Source organism: Cimex lectularius, unplaced genomic scaffold (genome assembly GCF_000648675.2).
Source record: "Cimex lectularius strain Harlan isolate CLEC.00 unplaced genomic scaffold, Clec_2.1 scaffold104, whole genome shotgun sequence".
In the NCBI taxonomy this organism is placed as follows: Eukaryota; Metazoa; Arthropoda; class Insecta; order Hemiptera; family Cimicidae; genus Cimex; species Cimex lectularius.
Window position 1 is genome coordinate 64,437 of NW_019392737.1, and position 27,347 is coordinate 91,783.

At 34.7% G+C, this 27,347-nt stretch overlaps 4 protein-coding genes across 4 annotated transcripts in view; 1 reads left to right on the forward strand and 3 right to left on the reverse strand.

Annotated features, from left to right (window-relative positions):
- Positions 1-2,975: 2,975 nt before the first annotated feature.
- LOC106665764 (annulin-like) lies at positions 2,976-11,510 on the forward strand. The gene is made up of 15 exons (XM_014392464.1): positions 2,976-3,120; positions 4,609-4,751; positions 4,813-5,031; positions 5,134-5,273; positions 6,852-6,981; positions 7,093-7,322; positions 7,379-7,541; positions 7,605-7,749; positions 7,869-8,108; positions 8,169-8,248; positions 8,365-8,512; positions 8,571-8,716; positions 8,781-8,941; positions 11,110-11,249; positions 11,307-11,510. Exons 1-15 carry the CDS (start codon positions 3,095-3,097, stop codon positions 11,464-11,466), a joined length of 2,271 nt encoding a protein of 756 aa, XP_014247950.1. The 5' UTR covers positions 2,976-3,094; the 3' UTR covers positions 11,467-11,510.
- Positions 11,511-11,596: 86 nt separating this feature from the next.
- On the reverse strand, positions 11,597-12,718 carry LOC106665600. Its single transcript, XM_024226988.1, has 5 exons — positions 12,595-12,718; positions 12,405-12,501; positions 12,187-12,338; positions 11,966-12,116; positions 11,597-11,903 (listed from the first exon to the last, which is right to left on the reverse strand). The coding sequence occupies exons 2-5, from the start codon at positions 12,431-12,433 to the stop codon at positions 11,651-11,653; spliced, it is 585 nt and encodes a 194-aa protein (XP_024082756.1). The 5' UTR covers positions 12,434-12,501; positions 12,595-12,718; the 3' UTR covers positions 11,597-11,650.
- A 2,094-nt stretch (positions 12,719-14,812) lies between these two features.
- LOC112126941 lies at positions 14,813-16,239 on the reverse strand. Its single transcript, XM_024226986.1, has 2 exons — positions 14,974-16,239; positions 14,813-14,902 (listed from the first exon to the last, which is right to left on the reverse strand). The coding sequence occupies exons 1-2, from the start codon at positions 16,114-16,116 to the stop codon at positions 14,813-14,815; spliced, it is 1,233 nt and encodes a 410-aa protein (XP_024082754.1). The 5' UTR covers positions 16,117-16,239.
- Positions 16,240-22,097: 5,858 nt separating this feature from the next.
- The window catches only part of LOC106665591 (intraflagellar transport protein 80 homolog), a 29,604-nt gene continuing 24,354 nt past the window's right edge, over positions 22,098-27,347 (reverse strand). Inside the window, exons 20-22 of the mRNA XM_024227010.1 lie at positions 24,800-24,978; positions 23,025-23,196; positions 22,098-22,966 (exon numbers count right to left, since the gene is read on the reverse strand). Coding sequence (XP_024082778.1) covers positions 22,534-22,966; positions 23,025-23,196; positions 24,800-24,978 — 784 coding nt within the window. The 3' untranslated portion in view covers positions 22,098-22,533. The remainder of the gene's footprint in view (positions 22,967-23,024; positions 23,197-24,799; positions 24,979-27,347) is intronic.

The following is a 27,347-nucleotide window of genomic DNA, read 5'->3' on the forward strand; positions in this document are numbered from 1 at the left end:
TTACATCACCAAGTTTTTTCTTTAAACCTTTTCACGGTATTTGTATTAAATTAAATTCAAACATTTACTTTTATTCAGTTGGCATTCATAGAAAAGTTTAAACAATAAAAACAATCAGATTAGAATGAAGAGAAATACGAATTTTCTTATATTTTTTGTTGAATTTATTTTAGATGAGGCAGTTTTTTGATAAATTGAAACGCTTTTTTAAATTTAATAATCAAAATATTTCAGCAGAATTTATTCATTATTCAACCAACAGTTTAGACTGGTGTTGCAAAAAGCTGATCCGTTCAATTGACAATTTTTTTGTGTAAAGAAGTCATGCTCGAAACTGTGTCGCAATGAAAACACATTGGCTGTTAAAACAAAACTATAGTTTTAAAAGTTGTTGACTTTTAAATGTTCTAATTAATAAATATGGTGTACAAACTGTATTTGTGAGTGTTGACTTTACATAAGATCTTCAAACCTGTGAGTTCTTAACGAAGAAAACTTTTATTGATCAAAGTGCTTCTTTAAAAAAAAATACGTATATAAACACAAATAAAAACAAAAGTCAAAATGATTATATATATAATTAATAAATTCACTAAAATTATAATTATAATTGTATAAAATTATAAATATCTGAGGTAAATAATTTGATTAGCAAAATGAAAGTTGTAATATTTCTAAATTGGATAAGAAATAATGGTCATGTAAAACATTTATGTATGATTTTCGAATTTTGACGATACATAGCAAATGTTCTGTTCAATTCAAAAATTGTGGAGAAATTTGTGAATCTTTTTTTCCAATGGTTTAACAAAAAAATTCAAAGTTTAAAATGAGTTATAAATGTTATGACATTTTGTTCATTATTACATATCTTGTTAGAGTAATGTTAATGTCAAAGTGACCTAAATAAATTGTAAATTTAACAGTTTGTTAAATTCAACTGATTTCTAATTTATTTCCTTTTGTCAGAAAAAAATTGGTTCAGTCATTCTAACCAATATGACACAACCTAAGCCAGCCATATTTCAAATTCAAGATAATTTGTAAAAGTAGTAAAGGTTTTTCAATTCATGCTAGACTACATTAACATTACCCCAGAGAACTCAATATTCCTCGGGGTAATTGGGGATAAACCCTACCATTCATGCTAATAAATTACTAAATTCACTAGTTTTCGTGGCCTTACCACCATTCTTGACCAATTAATAGTGTGAATTTAATAAGTTTAAATGAAGTATACCTTTACTAAAGCTCTCCGTGGCCGATTTATTTGTCGCCAAGAATTGAATAGATTACACGACATTTGAAAAATGTCAAAAAGGAGGGAAAATTCGAAAGGTGGGGTTTAGATGGGAGGTTAGTGTCCGAGTGGATCGAGGTCACGATAGCTCAAGTGGTAGAGCAGCGGCGTATCTAGCCGAAGGTCGTGGGTTTGAATCCCGCTCGTGACACTGACTTTTTTATCTCAACTAAAAACCTTAATTAATTGAAAGCTAATAAATTACATTCACACGCCAGACTACATAGTACATACCCACTACCCCAGAGTACTCAATTTCCCTCAGGGTAATTGGTGATGTGCTACTTTTCACGCTAATAAATTACACTCATACATTCATTCACACTACCCCATAGTACTCGTTATTCCTCGGGGTATTAGAGGGATAACACCTTCATTCTTACAAATAATTACATACCAATAAATAACATGTATCACATAAATGAAGACCCAAAGATCCTATATACAATTAAAAATATTTATGGCCCTATGATATTGGAACAGCGATCTGTGCCTGCTATCGTGCTTCAAGGCTGTGCATTTGTCACTCGGGATGTTGTATTTTTTTCTTTGCTGACCTTTTACAGTCCATTATTATATGCTCTACTATGGTAAGCTGTGTAGAGACACAACAGACACCTATATCGTCTCACCCCCATTAAAAAGTGTCTAAATAATGATATTTAATGCAAATTTTATCTCTTTTTCTTTTCTAAATTTTGAAACCAACAATAATTTTTTTAAATTAAAACAAACAGAAATTATTATTTTCTCGTTTGTTCTTAATTTTTTTCATTGCAATTTCTAATATCAAAATAAAATAAAACGTTTTTAGGACTATCGAAATGAAATGAACTTTTATGAGTGTGATTTTTTAAAAATTATTTTGTAAATCAAAATTAAATAAAAATTATATACATATATAGACATAACAACTACCCGCTCACAATACACATTCACTCTAATAAATACATTCATTCCCACTTGGAAACACAAAATATCTACCAAGTACTACAGTACAATAAAACAGTCTTTCCTCCAAAAATTAGAACCCAGATGCATTGCTGTGTTCAAGCACAATTATCGCTTGGATGGCAATCCTACTCTCTCACACACATATGGATATCTAGAGTCAAGAAATGACAGTCCTCAATTATGTGGGACACATCGAGCAACCTTTCTCTACATGTTAGGCACATAAGTGGGCTTTGGCCTAAAAACAAGTGTCCATATGTCAACCTCGTATGGCCTATTAGTAAGGTATTATCTCTTTTCTTTGATTCAGATCCTCTGCCAGCCACCCAGCCATGCTCGAGATACGTCAGGGTTACACTGCTGATTCAGCCCACCAATGCTACCACAAAATAAAAGAATAAAGTCTTCTAATAAGCAAACATGGCATAAAATTTGTTGTTTATTATTTTCTGATATTAAAAAATCAAACTACGATATTTTTCAGACATGATAAAAATGGTTGCAGCCATATATCAATCAATCAACAGAAATAAATTATAAGAATTTTTTAGTTTAATAAAATTGACATTAAAACTAATGATTATAAAATCTCCAAATAATGTCAATAATCTATTGAGCTAAATTCCATTTTGCAAGAGAGCTAGAATGAAATAATTATACTTAAACATTAACAGAACTCAGGGGTGAAAAATGAATATATTATTTGACAAAACAAATAAAATCAGCTGAAAAAACTTTGCAAAAACAATTTCACACTTTTTTACATTTAACACTGAACGGACAACTGTCAAAATTGACTACATATCTACAAATATTTAACAAAAAGATCTACAATTCACAATGAGTTCTCAAAGTTCGCAAACGTCGTAAGTTAAACCATAAATGTCTGTTCTGATATAGCAAAGCTAGCATTTTGATGTATTCAACATATGTTTTAAAGAATGAACACCTGTACTAATTTATATTTTTTATTTTATATAGATTAACATCTTATTATCTACGATCATGATAATATAATTAATTTAAGCAATTTCAAACTTGGTTTTTAAATTGTTAATTTATATTATTTTATGTAATGTATATTCCAAAATTAAACTGCATATAAGTTTTACAATATACAGCAAATGAAATTATTACAAAAATAAAATAAAATCATAATTTATCAAATAGAACATGGTTAATAAAAAAAAATTATATTATATACAACTCATAATCATAATGGAAATTAGTGAATTATGCAGGGTGATGAACCTGAAGTTTAATTGTTCAGACCAATTACACAACTAACAAAATATCATGTTGGGACACTGCGTAGCACAAGTGGTTAAGGCGTCAGGCTCTCTGCTAGTCGATCCTGCGGTCGTGGGTTCGATTTTCACTATCACCTCTGAACTTGTTTTCTGACGCCTAAGGAGACTGGTGGGCACAATGAAAATTGACGTGGCAGTCAATAGAAGGTCTGAAGCAGGATCGGATCTCAGTGACCTCAAATTTGGTCCCAACAATTCGAAAATGAGTTATTTTGATAGATGAACACCAGCACACTGGGGGGTTATTCACAAACATGTCGCGAGCTCCCAAAAATGGAGCCAAGTAGGAGTACAATAAGCCGTGTAGAGCTTCAATGCTCACGGGAAACTCCTCCAGTTCCTGATATTCACCAAAAAATGCTTGTAAACGTTAATCAACATATGAAGCATTTTGTTCCACTACCTGTTGCTATCAAACAGTTAAACATTTTGTAGTTTCTTCCTTCCAGAATTTCTCAGTTTTGGAGCAAGGAACCCCTCAATGGATTTTCTGCAGTCCTCGAGTGAGCGTACACTTTTTCCAATAATAAGTTTTTCTGAGTCCAGAATAAGTGAAAATCTGAAGAGGCAATGTCAAGCGAATGTGGTGGGCGGGGTAGCACATCCCAGCCAAGCTCCAATAATTTATGATGCATCTGCAAAAACATGTAAGGGTGATCGTTATCCTACTTAAAAACAATACCCTTGTGATGAGCCAATGCCAATTGATTTTGGTCAATTTCTGAATTTAATCACTTTAATGTGTGCAATATGAAATAGATTGAACAGCTTGGTCGGGTAACAGAAGCCCACAAGGCACACCCTTCCAATCCAAGCAAATGCATAACTTTTTAATTTCTTGGGATGTAATCTGTCATTTGAAATTATGAACAGAAGGTGACTTCATTTTATTGCAATTTTATCATTAGATGGATAGCAGTGGTTAAGTCTGAAGGTTGGGACATTAGCAATATAATAAAATTAATAGAACAAAAATCCTATATATTTATATTATAATTATGAATCATGAATATGAAGCATTGCTTTAATGTAAATCTCCCACAGCATTTCAGAAACTTCAAACATTTCAATTGAATCTGCAAAAGGTGAAAATGAAATTATAATACCATATTTAGTGACCAAGCGTTTAGGAGAGAATTTCAAAATGATGACCAATGTACCAGGAGCACTAATGGCAGAAAACTACGGTAATTTTTGTTTTTTTAACATCTTATTATTAATATCATTGTTTTGAATGAAACATTTAAGAATCCCAAAACATGAACCAACAAATACCATCTATAACAAAAGTGGATCTAAACTTTCAATTAAACGGATTCTACCATAAATCAAATATGTACGAAGTCATGAAGAGAAATAAGAACCCACAGCTTGTTATAAGAAGAGGTCAGCCATTCCGAGTTACTGTAACTCTTAACCGTCCTATTGGCCTTGATGAACGAATCAAACTATTGATTTATGCAAAGGGTAAATAAAAGAATTGTTTTATTTTGGGTTTACAATTAAAAAAAAAAAAATAATAATAATCCGATATTTGTTTAATTTTGTGTTTCCATTTAATTCTGCTAGATCTAGATAGTGCTTCAGTAGAAGACAATACACACTTTACAATCACCCCTAAGAAAACGCAAACGGCACATTTGGATAAAGGAAAATGGGTCGCTGTCTGGGATTTCATCTCTCAAGATGAAAAAACTCTGTATATTCTGGTAAAACTGATATTTTTATTTATTTTAACAAAAATTTATACATATATCATTAACACAATGTAAAGGTGAAAAATGTCTACATTTTGTTCTGAATTTTTCAATTTAGTTGTTTTCTGTTGTACACTAGAAAGTCTATCTTCTGGTAAAATTTTGAATCTCAATAGTGTCTGAAAGACTGAATCAGCAATATCAATTTTACAAATGTCTAGCTTTGTTAAGATATATTTAATTACCCAACCATATTTGAAAATTTACAAGGTTGATCAGTACACAATATGTGATATTCATTTCAATCATCATCAGCTTTCAACCAATTTTCAGTCATTGCATGAATCAAAATTCCTTTAAAATTATCGTATGCGGCACATTTGTAAGTATACATTTTATTTTATTTTGTTTTTTATTTATTTATACAATATAAATAAGGCCTAGTAACGAATGTGACACTAAATTTTATCAGCTTCTATTAAATATATAAATACTCAATTAATTATACACAATTTTTTTTCTAAATGAAAAATTTGTGTCACAGGCGGGATTCAAACCCACGACTTTCAGCTCAATACGCCACTGCTCTACCACTTGAGCTACCGTGACTTCGATCGCCCATGCCTCAAACTTTTACCCGCCTGTGACACAAATTTTTCATTTTGAAAAAAATTGTGTAAAATTAATTGAGTATTTATATATTTAATAGAAGCTGATAAAATTTAGTATTAATCTAGAATCACACCTGTGAATCGTACACAGTCCCGCTAATCTAGTACAATCGTTAATAAAAAGTGTTTCTATATGAAGCCGCGATTTGCTTACAATTAGAATAAAATCGGGGAGTCGAAATGAGAAGTTTGTGGCATGGGCGATCGAAGTCACAGTAGCTCAAGTGGTAGAGCAGCGGCGTATTGAGCCGAAAGTCGTGGGTTCGAATCCCGCTGTGACACAAATTTTTCATTTTGAAAAAAATTGTGTATAATTAATTGAGAATGTGACACATTCATTAATGTGCATCAACATATTTAATAAGTCAAGTATTTTTATTTAATCCTAATATCCAATCTTTATGATTTTTTTGGGAATTGTAAAAAATTAAGCTGACCCATCTATTTCTATGAAAATCAATGATATTAATTCTCCTTCTCAAAGTGCTTTAATTTTTTTCCCAGTAGTAATAGCTGAGTTTTCAGTTCTGCCCAACAATTTGAAAAAATATTTTTTTATTTTATTGCAATGGTATAAAATTTATGATTGCAAATCAGGAAAAAATCTTTACCTATTGCATTTTTATGAATGGGGGGGACTATTACCCTGAGCTTATAAAAAAATGTTGGGCTACTTGCAGTAACGTAGTAACATATAACACTTTTATCAATGAGATAGTGCACTTTATGAGGCCTAATTAAATTAAAATCTAAAAACTCACAAAATTCTTTATCGAAAATTAAAGTTCAATCTGTCCCCCCCCTGCTCTGTTGGAAAGTATAGAAATCATTCATCATTTTAACATGGCGCAAGCGATATAACTCTGATCACTTTGTTGTTATAATTCTACCTAACACTAATTTTTGCAATTTTAAAAAGGTCATGTCATCGCATGATTCAGCAATAGGAAAATGGAATATGGAAATATGGTTGGACAACGGTATCCAAAGCAGCACCCCTTGGAAAATGGAAGACCCTATTTTCCTCATTTTCAATGCTTGGAATAAAAGTAATTTCATGCAGTATTTATTGATGTGATATATTGATATATTTTTATGTATAATATAATGCATAATTTTTTTTTTTAAGTTAAGTTCATAAGTGTTGTATTTCACTTTAGATGATGAGGCTTTTGTCCCCGATCCAAAAAGCAGATTTGAATACATTATAAAAGATGTTGGGGTTATTTTCCGAGGGATTCACAACTCTATAACAAAAGTGTTCTGGAAGTATTCACAGTACGAAGAACAAGTGCTCGAATTCGCAGTAGACCTGGTACAAAACATCGGCAAGTTGCCGCTGGCCGAATGTGGAAGCCTGGCCCTCGTAATGAAAAAGATCGCCGAATCAGTATGTTTGCAGCATGTTGGAAGAATTGAACAAAAAGTAAATCACTCTTTTAGTAGATTATACACCCTCCAGGTATTGTTGAGGAAATGAAAGCGGAAAACTACTCTACAGACATGACCATCTGGACTGGGACTAATACATTACTGCATAGGTTTTCAGTGTTGAAAACTCCAATTAAATATGTACACCATCATGTCATCTCTGCTCTCATTGTGTCATGTATCACACATATCAATGATTAATTAATCAAACAATCGGTTTTACTTCTTTTACTTTTTGCAGGCTTGAGAACTTTGGGAGTTGGATGTAGAAATGTGACTTGTTACAATTGGGCAATCAATCCAATAGAACCAATCTACACAGTAGATTTATTATACACCAGTAATGAAATGTCTGATGTTTTCGCAAGAAAAATGAATTCAATAGCGTAATTAATTTTTTTTTAAATAAATTACACTGATTAGTTTAGGAATAAAACTAAAATATTTTTAAAAAATGGTTTTCTTTTCTATTTGTTTATATGAACTGAGTTTCATTCTGTTATAGATGCTATTTTGTGTACACAGAAGTTTGGGCAAGGGGAATTTGCGCAAATAAGGAAGTGACCGGCTGGTACGGACTCACACCAGATCAGGGCCCATTCCCGATGAGACTTATTAAAAAAATATCAATGGAAAAGGAAATTCAAAACAAATCTTTCTACGGAAATTTTAATTCGGACTGTATCATCTGGAAATTTTTCCGCCACAACCTACCAATCAAACTGGTCACCGTTGATGTTAAAAGGTAATATATACAGTCTGAGTTGATTGATTGTGAGATCTAATTTTCAGAGGTTTGTTTTAGTATTGGCTCATTAGTGGCGACAAAGGCAGAAAATTCATGGCGTTTGTCAAATATTACATCATACTACAAAAAACAGAAAGGTAAGTAAAAAATTCAGTGTTCAAATATTTCTAGCATTTTTTTTTTTTCAATCATTAATTACCTACCTTTTAATGTTTACCATTACTATTTTTGTACTGTACTAAACAATGTACAGTGCAGACAACAGAAGAAAAAATCAAGGAAGTTGTACTTTTCACAAGGGAAGAACCATTATTCCAGAGATTTTATGTTAATAATGAAAACTATGATTTATCATTTGATCTAAGTGTTAATCAGACCTTCAAGATTAATGAAACTATACGGTAAATATTTAAACTGTATTAAGATCAATACAATTTTTTTTTAAATTATTTCTTTCAGTGTCACATTTGGGGTTAACAATGTTTCCAACATTGCCAATTATAGTGTAGAAATCCGGGTGATAGTGGCTTCAGTTTTATGCACTGGGCAGTTTGTCGATTGTGTAAAAGATGATAGAAAATTTATATATTTGGAGCCAAAGTCCTGTATGTTTCAAAATTTTTATTGACAATGATCAAATCAATTTTTATATGAATTTTATTGTTTCAGCACGACACCACACTTTTATGGTTCCAACGACGGAATATATACCAAAGTTATCTAATGAATGTATTTTCAAAGTCATGATGCAAGCATACGTGAAAGAAAATACTTACGACTATTACGAATGTGTTTTCATTAGAGCTATTTTGCCTGAATTGATGGTTTCAGTAAGTTTAACCGTATTTTTATAAGGACCTCATTTAGGTTTGCTTCAAACATTACCAAAAAAAGTAGGATATGTACACATTTATCCAAGTCCCTCGCTTCTATCTTTCAAGAAACAACCGACTGCTGCTATTGACAACGTGGCGGACCCAATGATTAATATTCATATTTTTTTTTTTTTTTTTTTTTTTTTTTTTTTTTTTTTTTTTTTTTTTTTTTTTTTTTTTTTTTTTTAATTCCAGACATAGATAAATGTTAGAAGCAAAGAAGGAAAATTTAAGTAGTTTTAAAAGTACAATATAGGCTTTTGGTATAGCAAGAAATGTATATGACTCTTTCAAAGTAATAGTCCAATGAATAACTGTTCATCAGAAGCTATATTTCCAATTAATTATAGTGCCAGTACAAAATATTTTGGGTGTACTACTATATAATATTGTAATTTGTCATATTGTCAGACTGTAACTGAAAAGGAGTCTTCACAACCAGGGTTCAATGACTGATTAATTCTGCCACGATGAAACTTTTTGTTTTATGTGTGGTGATTAGTGACCGTTAATCGATAATTATTCAGAAATCTTGAGATGCGGTCTGGTGACCAGACCACATCTCATGATTTCTGAATAATACTTTTTGTTTTAGTTTGCTTCAACCAAATTAATTAATCCGGTGTATTTTGGGTCTAAACATTGTTCTAGACATCTTAATTTTCTTCATCAAATCAACAATAATAAGTCTGCCAAGTTTCATTTAACCAAACACATTCCCTCCTTAAATACATTTTTTCTTATTTACATACCATTCATTTAGTTAGGCAGTGGGGTACTCGATATTCCTACATCACCATGCCTTCTCACACTATACAATACACATTCATTTTATTTCCCTGCTCCAAGTCTGGGTGTATTCACAAATTTTGGTCATCTAGCCCAGAGGACCAAAATTTATTACTACTCTGTCAGGAGAATATATTGTGAAGGTTTGTATACTGCAAGACCAGGCACTATCAGAAAATTACTGCCGGTTGTCTTTTAAAGAGTTTAAACTTAATTAAAAAGAATCAATTTCTTTACTACATGACAAACAATGAAAATGAAAGAAAGAAAAAATAGCAAATAATGAAAAATAAAAAATATTTAGATATTTAAAATAAAGTACTTAAATAAATGACAAACTAATTTTGAAAAACGAAGGACAGATCTCTATAGACAATATAGAGACCAAATTGCTGAAGAATGTATGTTTATATGGACTTTTGGGCAACTGAAGTTGAAAATTGACATTCATACATCCTTATGAATGACTAGAAGAAGTTCCAGTGTGTACTTCTTAAAAATCTACAAAATACTGAAAAAAAGAGAAGTTACGTTCATTCGTACGGCTGAACAATGTTGCCCCTTCTCCCACCAAATTGTTCTTTTCAGAAATTTAAAAATGTTTGGATATGGCAAATAAAATTGTATACACTGGTGTGAAATCATATTTCAACTTAAATGAAATCAGTCATGACTTTAAGTCTCAAGCTAAGCAAGTTTTGACTTTAACGACAAAAGGCTGGATCATCTAAAAAGTTGGCCAACTCAATTAAAGGCCTCATGATAATTGAATGGTATGGGAATGGACCTTGATTACCTTGGGCATCATAGCTGAGGCGTTAAGATGTCTGACTAGTATTTGCCAGGCTAGCAGTTCTGGATTCAAATACCAGCATAGCTCATGGAATTTAAATTGAGATAATTTGGTGAAAAAAAGGAGGTATGTACTATGTTTAAAAAAAATATGTTAAAGTGGTTCTGACTTCCCTCATCCATGGCGTTCAATGATTATAGTATGTCAGGTCATTTACTTCAGGTTACTTTACTTTATTTTTATATTGTAATTATTCTGTTATTTCTAGTATTACTTTAGCTTTTTCAGAAAATAACAAAAAATAATAATACATAAATACATTTATAATTCTGCATATATTAAATTTTTTTCTTTGAATGAATTATAAGATTGAGCCATACAATTTACTTGTAAAATTTCTTTTTTTGGGCCTGCATGATTGCTTGTTTCTGTCCATTTTCATGGATGTGACTAAAGCAGCAATGGTTCGCCGACTTTGATTCAAAACAGCCAAACTAAAAAATACCGTTTACAGTAATTAATTTAAAATAACGGCTTTTAGATAGAGCCATTTGCAAAAGTCAACTGTAAAACAATAGTCGAGTTGAGTTTTACTAATTCTACCCTCGAGACAATTGAAGAGGCTGTTCTAAGTTTGGCTGAACTGGACAGTTTGAATGTAAAGATTTTCAGAAAGTTTAAGTATGGCATTTTGAAACTGATCCTAATTCAGAATAATGTGCTATGTTGTTATTTCAGGATCATGCCGCAATCCTCAGTGCAGGTACAGTTCGCCATGGTCCCACGGCAGATCGGTACTTACCACATGGCCGCAAAGCTGTTGACCGATCACTGGAATGTTGTCAACTATGTTAGAATCCCTGTGAAACCACATAATCCAGGCAATGCCTTATTATAAAACTGTATCTCTTTTACATTGTCAATACACTGTACTACATTTTATTTTTATTAATTATCCATCATATAAGAGGGTTTTAATAGAAAAGAAATGAGCTTCTACAAAAGTAAATTTGGTATATTTTTAAAGACTATAGATTTTTAATTCATTTTATTTGAAATCACATTACAACCCACTTGATAAATTATGTTGTAAACACTGAGGTGGAATTCACTTTATTTGATGTCACACAACACATACATTTTTTTAATTTTCTGTACAATAATTTGAAAAATGATTCTTTAAATATCAATATGACAAAAATGGCCAGTCCTTGGAGTGAATTTGTTGTAACCAAAACACACCGAATCTTTGTCTTTGGTTCCAAAATGTATAAGATAATTTCAAATGACCAGTTCACAAAGTGCACAAAAAGCACTTTAAATGTTGTCTTCAACCTAAAATAGTAAAAGGTAAACTTTATATATAGCTTCAAAGATTTAAACTTAAAAAAGCACACTTTTCTTTATTAGCTTGATACTGTTTCCCTTCAAGAGAGAAGTTATTTTTAGCCCATTTGCATTTCAACGCCGACATCATAATAAGTATAAAATCACAACCTATGACAATACCCTCAGAAATTAAATAAATGAGAGAACCATGTGATTTATCTAAAATTCAAACAAAAATTACACATTAGAATAAAATAAATTGTAATCCTGCTTGTAATAATCCACTTACCGTCTAAGTAATATTCTTCCTCCACCATATTCTCGGATAAAGCGCGAACGACCCCAAAGTGATGAGCTGTTATTATAAGAAAAACATAGATTGCAGCTAAGACCCAAGCAATTTCTACAGCTATTATAGGCTTTGTTTTATCTCTTGCTCTTCTGTCCAATAATAGATTGGTTTGAGAAACAATCAGCTATGACTAAACATCTACAATTTCACCCTACATGTACTTCGTTGCATACCCAAAAGTCATCCAGATACTGAAGCTTGCAACAGTCAGCCATAGAAAAGTACAAAAGCTCCCAAAATGATGTCCATACCCTGTAAATTGTATTAAACCTCGTAAGCATTAAAATAAAATGCTTAATTTAAGCATGTTAATATTGAGAATAACTGCATAGAATAAATGCTTACCATTTAAGAAATTAGGATTTTCTTCTCAATAAGAAACTCTTTGATATGAACAATATTATTTCCAAAAAATATTTTTTTCTTCCAATTGAGTGCTAATTTTATTGAAGCAATATTATTAATATTTACTTAATATTTTATTGATTCCAAAAACAATTCTTTTTTATTTCAATTGGCAATTGAAATCAGATAAATCTATTTGTTAGTCCCAAAATTTTATTATACTACCAAATGGTGGATTGATTTGAATTTTTGAAAAATATATAATAAAAGACAAACATTATGGCTTATATCAAATAGTTATCGTTTTTATATTTTTACCATCAATCCACTAATACTTCCATTGATTCATACAAATGTGAGTATTGTTTTGGGATATTGTATCAGTATGATCTGTTATCTGTAACTACTATAACAGGAGAATATAATTATTACTACCACTAGTTAATGTCTTTACATTAAAGTTTTTTATTCTTTTCTTAAGAATAATTCTGTTTTATTTAATATATTCAATAAGAAGAAACAAGATTTGAGATGAAGAGGATGACATCTAACCTTGGCAAGGATAAAAAAATGTAGTTTTTCCAGATGATGGGTAATGGGGTGAGGCATGGGTAACTCTTTAGCCCCGTATTGTTTTTGTTTGTTTTATGTTTAGTTGGTTGTCTGTCCTCAAGAATGGTATACACATCAATAACAGCCAAATTAAAGTCATGGTATATTCCGATAATTTGGTGCTTGTTTTTGTCATCATATTGGAAAAGTTCTTTGAACAGTGGTGTTTGTCCTTAATATTGACAGATGTAAATAATTTTTAGGAAGGGTGAAAGACTAAAGATAACACAAAAGCAGTTTTATAAATTAGACAAATGTAATGAACAATTATAATTATTTAGGAATAATATAGACACCTAATTTTTTATTTACATATATAAATTTATATAAAAATATAAATAAAATTTTTCAGATAGGAAATACAGACTGCAATTGATTAAAGAGTTTAATTATTAATTTTTTATGTCTTTTGTGTTAAATATATTATTATTATGCTATATAAAAGGACTTCAGTTACTGATTACTAACATAAGCTCAATTTTACACATGTGTGTACATACATACGCATGTGTAATGAATCGAGCCTTGCTTATTTGCAGCTAATGGCGATTCCTGTTTTTGTAACGCAATAATCACAAGGTAAGACCTAGATGTTACCCACCCCACTGCTCATGTTAGGCTAGGTTAAGTTAGCCTTAGTTTATATCTAAATAATCTAATACAGGGTCTGTAGGGTACTCAATATTCTACAGTAGGCCCACTCACATTACACACTCACACAAGTAATTACATTTGCTCCGAACATACTAGGAAACCCCAAACGACATATTTATCGGTGCTACATACACAAAAACAGCCCTGTCTCCACCAAGAATCGGAACAAGTGACCTAAATATTCACTGCATTCTCAAGCACGGTTCTCATATTGGTGGCATTCCTACACATTTCCTAAATGGAGTCAGGAAATAACACCATCCAATGAAGAGGGACACATCGAGCAACCTTTATATACACTTATGCAGGTTTTGGCCAGAAGTGTCTGTGTGTCAACTTAGCATGGCTTTTTCTTAATCAGGTAAGGATGATGCCTTTGCTAAGAGTCAGATCCTCTGAGGTTACTTACAGTTAACTAGTAACATTTTAATAAACATTTTTTTTAACTATATGTGAAAGTATTGATCAGTGAAATTTTTACTCTTGTTGAGGTTAGTGTGAGTTTTATTATGTTGGGTTAGAGGATTAACCTATTTATTCCAAGCACTTCCTGGAGTGAGGCAGCCTATTTTTGGATCTCAGCATATTTGTCAATGGGAATGTGCTTGCCTTATAATAATAGCTAGCCTTAATTTTTTATATTAAAATTATGATGTTATTATGTGTGTGTTTGTGTGTTGTATATACACANTGTGTGTGTGTGTGTGTGTGTGTGTGTGTGTGTGTGTGTATATACAACACACAAACACACACATAATAACATCATAATTTTAATATAAAAAATTAAGGATAGCTATTATTATAAGGCAAGCACATTCCCATTGACAAATATGCTGAGATCCAAAAATAGGCTGCCTCACTCCAGGAAGTGCTTGGAATAAATAGGTTAACCCTCTAACCCAACATGTATGTATGTATATATATATATATGTTCAAGTTATTTATTCTGTACTTACCTAATATTTTGCTGAAATTGTGATACTCCTCCGCTTTCATTTTGATTCCTCGCAAAATCGTAAGGAATGTAAATCCAACAAATAGGCTAATAAGGTAAAAACACATCGCTTTGTTATGAATATTTTTGAAATTCAGCATACACCAATATAACATAACTGAAAGGAAGAGTAAAACACAAGAAGTGATCGACGTCGAAAAAACTATGGTAGGGCATGTTATCATACAGGCAGAGTCATGAAATGTCGTCACGTCAAGACATGTCATGTAATATGCATATGGGCTGACTTTTACTGAGTGATCGACGCAGAAATCGCGATAAAAGTGCCTCCCGTCTGTAAGCACACCGTGTAAGTTAAGAGACAAATTTTCTCCTTGCAAAACAGAACTGTTAAAACCGCACAGACTTCCGAAGCTAAAGCCGGGCTCGCGGAGGGAAGATACCACGTTGTCGGGGCGATGGAAAAATTCTAGTTTCGGAAGTGCAACATTTGTTTTGGCGCAGTTTCCTTCGACGACGCTGTAGCCATCCGGGCAGCATTTCTTGACGCAAGGGCGATCGCCTTTTGGAGAACAGACTCCTTCAGCCGTTAAGCAAGCCCGGATCACGACAGTGTCTGAAGACTCTGTCAAATCCAGGCAGACATCATCCGGGTTGAACCTCATCTCAGGTCGGCCTGGAACGCTCAAGACGATGGCCTCGCTCTCATCACGCAATACTTGCGTGTAATGCAGTACGAAATCGACAAGAACCTGTTTCTCGTCGCACATCTCCATCCCGTAATTAACATCCACTCCTCCACTCGACCTGGACATTAAAATATTGAAGAAAGCACTAGGCCTGCCCGTGTCGCGGGATTCCGGCCCCCAACAGGACTGCCAGGAGGTGTCGTAAGACCTGTTGAACTGGCAGCATTTCCGGACGTAGTTCATCGGAGGGACTCGGCGTCCCGGACCCGTACTACTCGACCCTTCGCACTTCGACTTCACCATCAAATAAGAAGCCGTCTCGAAAGAATTGTCGAAACAGTAAGCAGAAACGCCTTCTTCCGCGAATTCGACGGTGAATCTGCAATTCGGAAGTCCGGTGGTCGTTACGTTCAGGTAGTGCCAGTGGTGGGTCGAAGGCACGCACTCGAGTCCGGCGTTCAACGAGTGGTCCTGCGGGCAACATTTTCTCGCCGTGTAACTGAATTCTCCGAGACAATCGTTGTACGCTAGAACGAGGGAGATGAGAACGCTTTTCAGGCGCATGGCTGGGCGCTGAATGGCACAAAACATGTAAAAAAAGGAGTCACCCATTATTGGCCAAGCCCTTTTATACCATACAACTCCCTCCCACAACGGCAATCCTTTATTTATACTATAGTTTCAAATAATAATAAGTCTTAAATGAACTATCAAAACAACAGAATATCGACTATAGAAAATATTATGATACATTTGTTAAATTAAAACACTGACAGGCAAAACCCACTTGTAATATAACTTGATTTGTACATATTTTTAAATATTAATCAAAGTTTCACATTTTTTAACGTTTAATAATTGAGTCTTTGCCTAAATAGCAAAAAAAAAGTAAATTGTTAAGGAAAATGCAAAATAAAATCATTTAAAAATTTGGTTTTAATTTAATTTTTGTTTAATTTGTTATAATTTTGTTTTAGAGTATTAATTCATGTCAATATCGCGTTATTTCCTCTCTCGCCTTAATTACATCTCGAAGAAGCCTCGGCATCCTTTCTACCAATCTGGAAATGACTCTTTGCTGGAGGATAGCCCATTCTACACGAAGAGTCCTTTCAAGATCGTGGAGTGTATCAGGAAATGACGGACGTGCTCTTATTCGTCTTTTGAGGTTATCTCATAAATTTCGGTCGGGTTCAAGTCTGGAAAACGGGCTGGCCAGGCTAAGACCCTGATGTTATGCTGTTGAAGGTACGTTTGTACTATGCGAGCGACATGTGGACGGGCATTATCGTGCATTAGAATAGAATTGTCGCTGATTAAAGGCAACGCATTGGTGTTACAAAATTTCATCCACATAGTGAGTGGCCGTCAAAGACCCTCCCCGAGCAACAACCATCTCTGGGCGACTCTCCATTCCAATTACTGCCCACATCATCACTGAGCTACGTTGAAAAGGCTGGCTCTGGGAAAAACTACAGGCTTCACACCTTTCAATTCGCCTTTTCCACACTCTTTCACGTCCATCTGGAATCATAGAGTAAATCTACAATCTTCTGTAAAAAGTACAGTAGACCAGTCGTCCAAAGATCAATGGCTGTGTTCTCGAGCAAATGCGAGCCGTGCAATGTGCGTACTGTGTGTTCTGATAAATTCTGGTCTTCTTACGGGGCGAAAAGCCATCAGTCTATACTGATTTAATCTTCTTCGAGCAGTCCGTTCCGAAATTTGGACACCTCGAATTTCCTGGAGCTGATGAATCGCTTGAACAACAGGGTGCCGGTTTAGCAAAATTCCCAAAGTCAAAACAACGGTCATCCTGTGGTTCTGTCACCCTAGGGCGTCCAAAACCGGGCATTCTCTGGTAGGACCCAGTTTCTCGAAAACGTCTAACGGCGTCTCACAGAGTTTCGAAGGAACTCCGATGGCAATAGCGACATATCTCATGGAACGTCAATAATTGCCACACCACGCTCAACATCCTCAGCACTGAGTGGCATTTTTAAGTTTAAAATTGAAATTAAGAAAACAAATATGAAAACTAAACAGTTTATTGCTTCAGAATTCAAATGAAACTGAATAAACATTTTAAATTAACATTTAAAATCCATCAAGGATTAAGTGTGTTTACGTCTAATTGATATTCCCAATTTAAAACGTAGCATAAACAAATATTTATTAATAAAAACAATGAGACAAATTAAGGGCAGAAATTTTGCTTGTCAGTACATAAGCTACATTACATAGCCTTGTCTACAGAAACAATGATTTCCTAACATTCTTTCTCTTGTCTTCTAGTCCCATGATCTGTTTTGTTCCCCCTAAGTTAATAATTCCTTCTTGTGTGAGATTAGCATTTTTATAAAACCTGGAAGCTTTTTGATTTTAAGACATTTTTAAGAAGACGAGAAATTTGAGAGTTAATTCAATTAAATTAGCACATTTTTATTACTTGATTTCCTTGTTTACTTACGTGTTGTGTGCATCGTGCATTTTATTATTCCATAAATTCTGATATGATCCTCCTTTGCGCGAAATGCGTAAAAAGAACGGGGACTGTGCCAAAGTAATTAATTCGGTTATCCAAATTATATTGAAGAGGACAACGCAATCTAATTTTTTTCTGAGTACACTTAGATAGAGCTTAATTAAAAATCATCCTTGAAACTCATTTAAAATTAAACTTTTAATCAGCTAAAATCCAGGTTTTTTGGAACAAAAGAGCAATCTGGTATTTTTCAGCATTGAATAAAACAAAATAGCTGATTAGTGAAGTGCATTATAAAGAAATAAGAATATCCCCCCCCCCCGAGAAAATTATATAAAAATGATAAATATAACATTTTGGTCTTGAAATATTCATTTCTGACGTTGAGCAGAAAATAATGTCATTTTTTCTTAGTATTTATTTTCATTTTATTTATTTTTTTAAAATATTTTATTGGCATCAAACCCGGAAAATTTAATGTGACGTTACTCGTTGAGTCGCATCAATCTAAAAGACTAGTGGCGTCCATTATGAAGCCGTCAGGTTCGTTGTAAAGCCCCAGAAGTACTCTGATATGTTAGAATTCCTTTTTTTAATCGGCGTTCGATGAACCACCTTGATCTGGATTGTCTTTTCCTCCGAGATTCTGTAAGGGTAATTACAGATGACCAAAAAAGAGCTTTCTCTATGCTTGAGTCTAGATGCTCGAACAAAAAATTATAAACAAGCAAAAAGATACAGGTTTTGCAGTGGAAGTTCCACTAAATTCTGGTTCGCTCTCGAAGAAGTCGAAAATTTGAAATTAAAGTTATGTGAAAAGGTCAACGTGTAAAAAGCCAATAAAATATCAGTTTTGTGTTCCGTTTTATGTGACCGATGAGAAGTAGCATTCAAAACTGGCTATTCTTCCAAAGAAGCCGCCGGAAGACGCCACGACGCTTCCCAACCTGTAGGCCCAGCGGATTTAAGACTATATGTTAGTACCAATGCTGGTTCGAAGAAATAGAAATAGCCTGCCAAACTGTGACAGGTTATGGGCGACATCTGTGTTTGGTCCACACGGAGAAGAGGTCATACTGACAATACTGTACGTAGTCTTACAAGAATAACACAATTGCATATTTTGCCGGGAAGTGACCACTAAGTCTTCTTTATGAAGGATTAACAACGGATAAGCAGATTTTCAATCGTAGAAAGATTGACGTACAGTGTGGGTGAGATGAAAAATTAGTGTCACGAGCGGGACTCAAACCCACGACATCCGGATCAGTACCGCCGCTTCACCCCCTTGAGCTCAAAAAAGAGGGAAATTATTCTCGATTTTACACAAAATTTTGAATCAATTTAAATCATTACTTTGGTTAAATAGGGCTAACTAAAAAACGGCGTACAGGTGAAAGGTTGAACTAACCTGAAAAGTGAAATAACTCTAATACAATTGAGAGTCAGACTTTGGACAACATTGACGTCTGTCGCACCTCTTCTTTGACAGAAAGACTTTTTTTTCTGCTGTTCGCTTATCTATGAAAAAATATATGTGTATGGTTTGTGACATTTTTTTTTCTTTTTTACAATGGATACCAGGGATTGGAGGAGTTCCCTCCTGAGCACTGCAGCTGACCTGTACAGCTTATTGTACTTTATCCCTGGCTCCATATTTTGGGCGATGGCTCGCAACACAAATGTGAACTTGAGCCTCCGTTGTACAGGTTTAGGTACTCATTTTTGAAGGGGGTTGGGACCAAATTTAGGGTCGCTGAGATCCGATCCCACCCGTTCCATTGATGAGAGCCGTGTCAATTTCTTTCAATTGCGGCCACCGGTCCCCTTAGGCGTCAGAAAAAGTCCAGAGGCGACGGTGGGGATCGAACCCACGACCGCGGGATCTACTAGCCGAGAGTCTGACGCCTTAACCACTTGGCTACCGCGGCCCCCTTGTGACAGTTAGTATGAGGACGAAATAAAATTTTCTTGCCATAAGGGATGCCCGGTTATTAGAGGTTTGGAAAAGATCGATTGAATTTTGGTACATCGCCGGACTTGTGCATTGGCTTGGGATACGGTAGCGGGCACAGATCGCTGTTCAGGTACCTCGGGGCTAATTGAATTTTTAAATCCACATATGTAGTATTGGAGGTGTGTGTGACGTCTGGGAAGTAAAGGAAATTGTGAGATTTCCTTCTGTGGTCTTCGGGATGATGAAACAGTAATATGATTCTTACTGATCATCTTGGTCACCTATCCTCGACGGGTTGGTCTGTCAGACGCGTTTCGCTGTCCTCAGTGTGTATATGTGATTCTATTAAGTTAATACTGTTTTCTAAGGTCAGCACTATCTTTGTTTTTCCGCTACAGACGGTAGAACTCCAAGGAAATGTCTGTAGGCAGAACCAACGAGGATAGACAGACAAGCCGGACAGAGGATCTAGCTAATGATTCGTCTTTCCGAACTCACCATACTTCTCAAGTTATTTAACAAGTCTATAGCACCTCCGGGAACTTTGAAATAATCCCCGTTCAAATTATGTTTATCGATTTCAAGATCTGTATTGGGTGGCTGCTAAGCCCATCACACTGCGTCCATCAAAATTGGACTATTGTGCTCCTCCATGCACTCATTATAGCTCACCTTCCAGCTTTAGGCTTTTCATTAGCCTCCTTAGCCTTGGTACTACTCAGGATTCAGATTTTTTCCCAATGGCAAGTACATATTAGCATAAAATTTACTAGGTTGATCTGTGCGTCGGTGAATACATGTCAAACCGCTTCACTTACTGGACCCGTCTACACTTGCGCCATTTTCAGTGAGAAACTCGGTTGGCCGCGTAGGTCCGTACGGGCGTTTATTGGTGGGTTATGTTATATTTTTTCTTTGAGTGTGCTAGTTTCTCGATTGAGTTTCCAATCTATTCGATCCAAAGTTCTACGTACAATATTCCATGTCACAAAACATACCACCCAATCCGATCTAAATATACGTCCCAAAACTGGCCCAGTCCCGCAAACTGTCTTCTCATTCAATCCAGCAATCCGCAATCTATCTAGCTCAACCCTTTCTGTAATTTGGTCGTTAATGAACAAAAGGGTTGTCACTTAAACGATTTTTGAAAATCGTTTGCTTTAAGTAAGCAGGAAACAAATCTGTGTTGTTAGTGACTAAAATTCTTACCGTAAAAAGGATGGCGATGGACCAGGCGTTATGGATCAGGCAAAAAGTTAAGGACAAGCAGATCAAGATGATCGGCAATGACCGAACTTATTAGCGAGAATGGAGAGGATATGAATACTCTGAGCTGGGGTGATTGTCTTGGAAATAAAAGAAAGTAATTATCTGTACATCTTTATGTTTTGTCCGTATTTGAAAGTTGACAACCTGAACAAACGAAAGACTACCATTTTAGGATATCGTTTTAGAATAAATGTAAAAGCGGAGAGTCAGCAACCAGATTGGGACGTTCCAATTTCTGCAGATTGCAATTTGCAGATTCCGGAGGGCCGGTGATAAAATATTTTTTTTTATCGATGTTTCAAGTTAAAATAAATAATGTACACTTTACTTTTAGGGCACATGGCATGAAATCCTTATGCTTATTTCGGTTAGGTTGAAGAGACGGAAAGAGGTTGTATTGAGTAGGTTGAGAATAGGGCAATGCCGGACTACCAAAGGTCACTTAATGACCCTCCGCCTGTATGCGGAGCATGAAATGAAATAATAACAACAAAACATATTTTACTATCATGTTGCATGATGACTTAAGAAAATTTTATTCTCTCCCGAATACGCTGGATGAACTATTAGGGGACAACCAAAAAAATTTGACCAAATCATTATGCTTTTTGATAACAGCAAATTTAATAAATAAAATGTGATCTACTATACTGATAACGATAATTAAACAAATAAATGAATGAAAAGTAAATAAAATAACTGGAGCATCGGCCCGGCCCGGCTGGATCGGAGCCCTAGGCCAAAGATTCAGGGCGAACATGACCCTTGGTGGTTCCTGTCCCTTGGAAAAAAATATTTAAAAAATAATTTAAAAAAAATAAAAAACCTCTTCGTAGGCAAACAAAAAAGATCAAAATCAATCATAAAGCGTGCTTTAAATATTATAATATGTGAAAAATTAATTTATTACAAAGTTATTTCTCGATTTCCTTAATATGTATCATTAAAAATAACACAATGCAGAGTCTTACCACTGGAAGTGAGATTCTATAATTTAAGTTTTACGTTTGTTTACAACAAATTTTCAACTTTTTTCCCCTGCTAATTTATAACAGCAAAATTGTTAGGCTGTATATTATAAAATAAATATATAATCAATTGTTCGCTAATATTAGCGGTTGCAAAAAGAAAACAAAAAGTATAAACTAAATATAAAAGTTTGGAATGACTTGTAGTCGAATATCGAATTAATTGGAATACGTAAATTGAGTAATTTTGCGTATACTGGCATAGCGTTTGCCTGTACTCTCTCGTCGCAAAATATATATACTTGAAAAAAGGTCACAATTAAAGCGGCTTATGAACTTTTTTAAAATCATATCGTAGGAATCAAACGGCTTGAAATTCCTAATTGATTGGTACAAGCAGAAGACATACATCTTTGCGGTAGTTTTCTTGGAGAAGGGTTGCCGACAGACAGCCTGTCGCATGAAAGCATGCTGTCGGACGTGCTTTTCTTCAGCGGGTGAGCGATTTTCACCTCGTTGCTCAGAACAGTGAAAAGCGTTGACGTGCTTGGCCTGTGATTCTTCGGCTTCTCGTTGCAGACGACCGCTTTCAACTTCCCGTGGATCGCTTTTAAAATCTTTTTCTTCAAAATGAATATCGAAAAAATCAGGATGCCCTGAGATGCGTTCAGGAAGTCGAGGGCGGCCCAAACCAGAGAGTCCTGTACACCGTACTCGGAGATCGATTCCAGAAGCCAGCTGATACCCATGACGACAAACAGCTTGAAGTTCATGATCAACCTAGTAAGGAAAATGACATTATTTTACAATATAATGAACTTTGGTGCTTCGGTTTTACTTGGACTTGTCGGCTTGGAATCTCTTCTCCGCCAGCACGCTGTGGGCTACGCGATGCAGCTCGTTTTTGACATTTGAACAATGGATCGCGGTCAATATAAAGAAAACAGTGTTGCTACAAACAAATACAATCATAGGTCCAAGAAAAAACAGGAAGTGTGCATATGTTCGAACTGCAACACAAAATCAATGTACGGTTAAATCACACATGAAAAACCTTTGCATAACAAATCTTTTACTTTTGTAACAAACAATCATAAATCAGAAAATATTGAAAAACAAAAGAAGTAAATTTCAAATAGAAGGTTTATCTTGGAATGATTCTTTTTTGATAAAAGTAGCAAGTATGATTTATTAAAAAGTAATATATTCACGTTGACAACTAATAATAACTTATAAAATTTAATCTTTTAAGGCAGTCCTATGCTTAAAATAACGTACTTTCCATCCCAATGAAAATTTCCTTTATTAGAATGATTCCAATGCCTAAAAACCTCATAACCTTCATCATTCTACCATCCAATTAGGCTCTTGCCCATAATGATCAAAATCCTAGAAATCAAAATCCTCTTCCCATTCTTCATTCCCGTTTAAATATCATCGCTACCACGCTTCAGCAAAAAGAAGTTCGATTGGGAATGGTACAAGGGGCTGCTCTGGAAGCTTAGTCTTCTCTTTTAACTAATACCTGATCTTAAAATCATACCTAACCGATAGATACTTTCAAGTCGTCCGTGGCCCCTCTCTATCAGTTGGCTATTGCGTAGATGCACGAGTACCACAAGTATCTTAGGACCCAACTCCCAAGCAGTATACTCCGCAGGCCTACCCTTTCAGAAACTATACTTATCGATATCCTCCTAGACGATACCGCCAACCTTTGTTTTCATAAAGATCTTGTCATCTCAACCTGCAAACTCATATCACATCCCTTGAGCAGTGGCTCAAGCGGTGGAATAATAAACATACAAAAACGTGAACATGTCACATTCACTCTTTGAAAAATGACCACAGCTCTAATTAATATCCCTCTCCCACCGTGTAGTCAGCTTCCTTGAGTTATAAACTGATAAACGACTTATATTGAAACCCACACACGCGACTTAAAAGACAAGTACTAAATAGACGTTTCAGCCTTTAGGACTATTCTACAAACGATCAAAACTGACTACAAAACAAATGACTCATTTATGTATATTTCAATTGTAAGACCCAGGTGGACATACGGCTTATAAATCTGGAGTTCAGCAAAACGTTCTGCTACAATAGTCCCAGTACAAACTGTCTTCCCATTAAGAACGTTTTCTGGTTCTGTCAGGCGTATTTCAGCATTGGGTCAACTTCTGGGGTTTGTGGATGGTATTGAGTGGCGTGCGTGTGTGGGTGCCCTTGGATTAAGCCTGCTGAGCTAGAATTATTGCAGTCGGTTCTTTTGCTTTTTAATTGAATATAGTGTTTTGAATACGATAGGTAGACCAAAATGACCATACTAAAGGTTCAACATCCCAAAGACCACACCAAGAAATGTCAATTCATCCCCTCTTTCCAAAGTTGCAGAATGCTGATGCCTCCATGCCATAATGACCATTTTTATTGGATGGTGGCCGTTAAAAACTATGACGCGAGACAGTTACTACAGTTCTTTTTGACGGAAAGTAAGATTTTATTTATGTTCAAATCAAAATAGTCCTAAAAATTGTTCTTCGTATATATCGTTCATACGTCCACAACGAAAGTTATGAATATAAATTTTAGCCGATTTGCCTTGATACTTACGTTCGAAGAAACAAACTTTAACGCCGATATTCGGCTTTAAGGAGGCAGGAAACAAATCTGTGTTGTTGGCTACCAAAGCTCCCACGGTAAAAAGGCTAGCGATGAACCAGGCGTACACCGAGTAGAATATGAATCTCCTCCTTTCACTTTTATTTCTGCGCGTAGGTGATCTAAACGACCTAAAATATAAATTAGTTGTTAAAAAGAATCACTGTTTTTAGTAGGCTGAAAATAAACACAAGCATACCTATTAAAATCAATGATTTTACGTATGTAAATGTAATTTTTTGACGTTTTAATTAAACTTAACCGAGGCGTACCTTTCTTGCCCAAAACAAAGGGGTAAATAGAAATTTGATATTTTACAATTAATTTATAACGTTATTGTGTGTTTACTGATCTTGTGTGTTTACTGAGGCGTTAACGTAACACGTTGATAATTAAGCGGATGAATTCCGAGTTGTTTACAATCCTTCCAAAATTGATCTAACCATGAAGTGCGATGTTACGAAGATCAATTTTAATATTTATTATATCAAATGTATTATGAATAAGTATTATGAAATTAATCTCAGGATTATCATGAATATTTTAAAAGCCTATTGCCCAGTTATAATTAGATAGTCGATCTAACGTAACTGTAATAATTTAACATACATCTCAAAACTACGACTAATTCAACATAGAAATGACGTAAAAGCCTCTTGCTACAAACAAATAATAATTTCTAACGTTTATTAATATTCTTATGTTACAAAAGCGCTAGAGTTTCTGTTGGAGAAGTGGAGAAGTTATCATTTAAATGCAATACACAATATACAAATGGAAAGAAATCGCCTTTGGTACTTAGAAGCGAAGGGGTCTTAGAGGATTTTCGGGGTGAAAGGTGTTGGACTGGGGGTTGGAATGAGGGGCTATGGTTTTATAGACGAATCTGTATTGACTTCTTACGATTTCGAAGAAAAATTGGATTTGGAGGAATGTATGAACAGTAAAGTTAGATAAGAAGTAGAGCAATAGTACGAAATATTTGGGAGGATTATTTGAGGATGGAACGCTTGGTTGAACCCCACAGTTCGATTCCGTCCGGATTGCTTGTATCAATGATGTGTACACGAGGCGTTTGTTTTGTAGTGAGAGTTTCGATCTGTTTTAAAGTAGTCTTTTGAGTAAATTATATCTTCCGTTTACTTTTATTCTTTTGAACCTAGTATGGAGGTTCCAGATAAGTCTTTTTTCGATATAAAGTCCAAAATTGCGTACGTCATTGGTTGTTGGGAAAGGAAGGGGTATGTAATAGATTGGCGAAGTAATATGGCGGAGGATGAGTCGTTGAGTCTGATCCTATATTTCTTGAACCAAACAGAAGGATGGACGTTTCTGAAGGTTAATATTGGGTCTAGGTTCGCTGAAAGGATGATGATATCATCAGCGAATAATGCATTGAGATTAACAGGAATGTCTGTAGGTAATGGAGATGGTGGTACCAAGGTTGCTGCATTGCAGAAAATCTGCTTCAGCAAAATGGATGGGGGAGAAGGATGTTTCGATTCCTACATTAAAATATAATTAATCGGACATCGTGCCTCCAGACCGCATCTCACGATGCCCAATAATGGACTAACGGTCACTAATCACCACACCTTAAAATATACTTATCGGACGCATAGGATTTTTGATGAGGTAATAGGGATGGGAAGTAGATGATCAGTCCACTTCTTTTTGGTCGATTGTGGGGTGGAGTTCCAAGTTAGTCTTTGTTGGTAAAGTCCAAAATAGAGGACGACATTGGTGCTTGACAAAACTAGAATTATAGAAGTAATGCGGTGAAGGGTGAAGGTTGTTTGTTGGCGTTTAGTACGATCCTTTTCCATTCTTCCTAAAGTGCTTGGGCCATGAATTTCGGACTAGAGTGATTTCGTTCTTTATAGATATTGGAATAATTGGTTGATCCCACATAATCCAGAATGGTTATAGTATTGATGTGTATATAAAGTGATGAGTTTTTATTTATTTATTTTATTTATTTATTTATATATTTGAGTCGAGCGTGTGGATTCCAAGCAAGTCGATATAAAGTCTCAACTTCTACATGTTCTACAATCTAAAATAATCTATCAATTCTAAGCAGTGGGTGAAGATGGTATTTCAATTCACATCCTGGGCTGTACTAACTTACTAGAAATGTCTCTATTGTTAAATTTCTTCCTGAAGTCTTCATGAGATGATCTTGTAACTGCTTTGTCTGCAATTTGCTCTCTTTAGTGATTTGTCTGTTGTTTTATCAAGATCACCAGTTATGATGGCGAAATGCCAAAACAAACAGGATATGGTGACCATGATTGTACACGACCAAAATTACACCTCTATGAGAAATCGTTTTAATAGAGTTTTGACATGCCACGATCACCCACTGCTTCAGATATCTAATGCGTGTGGTGATGCTGATGATGATGATTAATATTAGAAAGTGTGGGTTTTAGTTCCCCAAGCATTGCAGCTTTTTTGCTTTTTGTACTTTCCTAGTTCCTTAGTTCAGTACAATTCA

Excerpts from the sequence above, each read along its gene's own strand:
- LOC106665764 (XM_014392464.1), top strand. The coding sequence starts at position 3,095 with ATGAGTTCTCAAAGTTCGCAAACGTC. Across the intron at positions 3,121-4,608 it reads TCTCAAAGTTCGCAAACGTC|CATTTCAGAAACTTCAAACA; the intron begins GTAAGTTAAACC and ends AATCTCCCACAG. Across the intron at positions 4,752-4,812 it reads ACTAATGGCAGAAAACTACG|AATCCCAAAACATGAACCAA; the intron begins GTAATTTTTGTT and ends GAAACATTTAAG.
- LOC106665600 (XM_024226988.1), bottom strand. The coding sequence starts at position 12,433 with ATGACTTTTGGGTATGCAACGAAGTACAT. Across the intron at positions 12,339-12,404 it reads GGGTATGCAACGAAGTACAT|AAGAGCAAGAGATAAAACAA; the intron begins GTAGGGTGAAAT and ends ATTATTGGACAG. Across the intron at positions 12,117-12,186 it reads GGAAGAATATTACTTAGACG|ATAAATCACATGGTTCTCTC; the intron begins GTAAGTGGATTA and ends TTTGAATTTTAG.
- LOC112126941 (XM_024226986.1), bottom strand. The coding sequence starts at position 16,116 with ATGGGTGACTCCTTTTTTTACATGTTTTGTGCCATTCAGCGCCCAGCC. Across the intron at positions 14,903-14,973 it reads GTGTTTTACTCTTCCTTTCA|CCTATTTGTTGGATTTACAT; the intron begins GTTATGTTATAT and ends TTACCTTATTAG.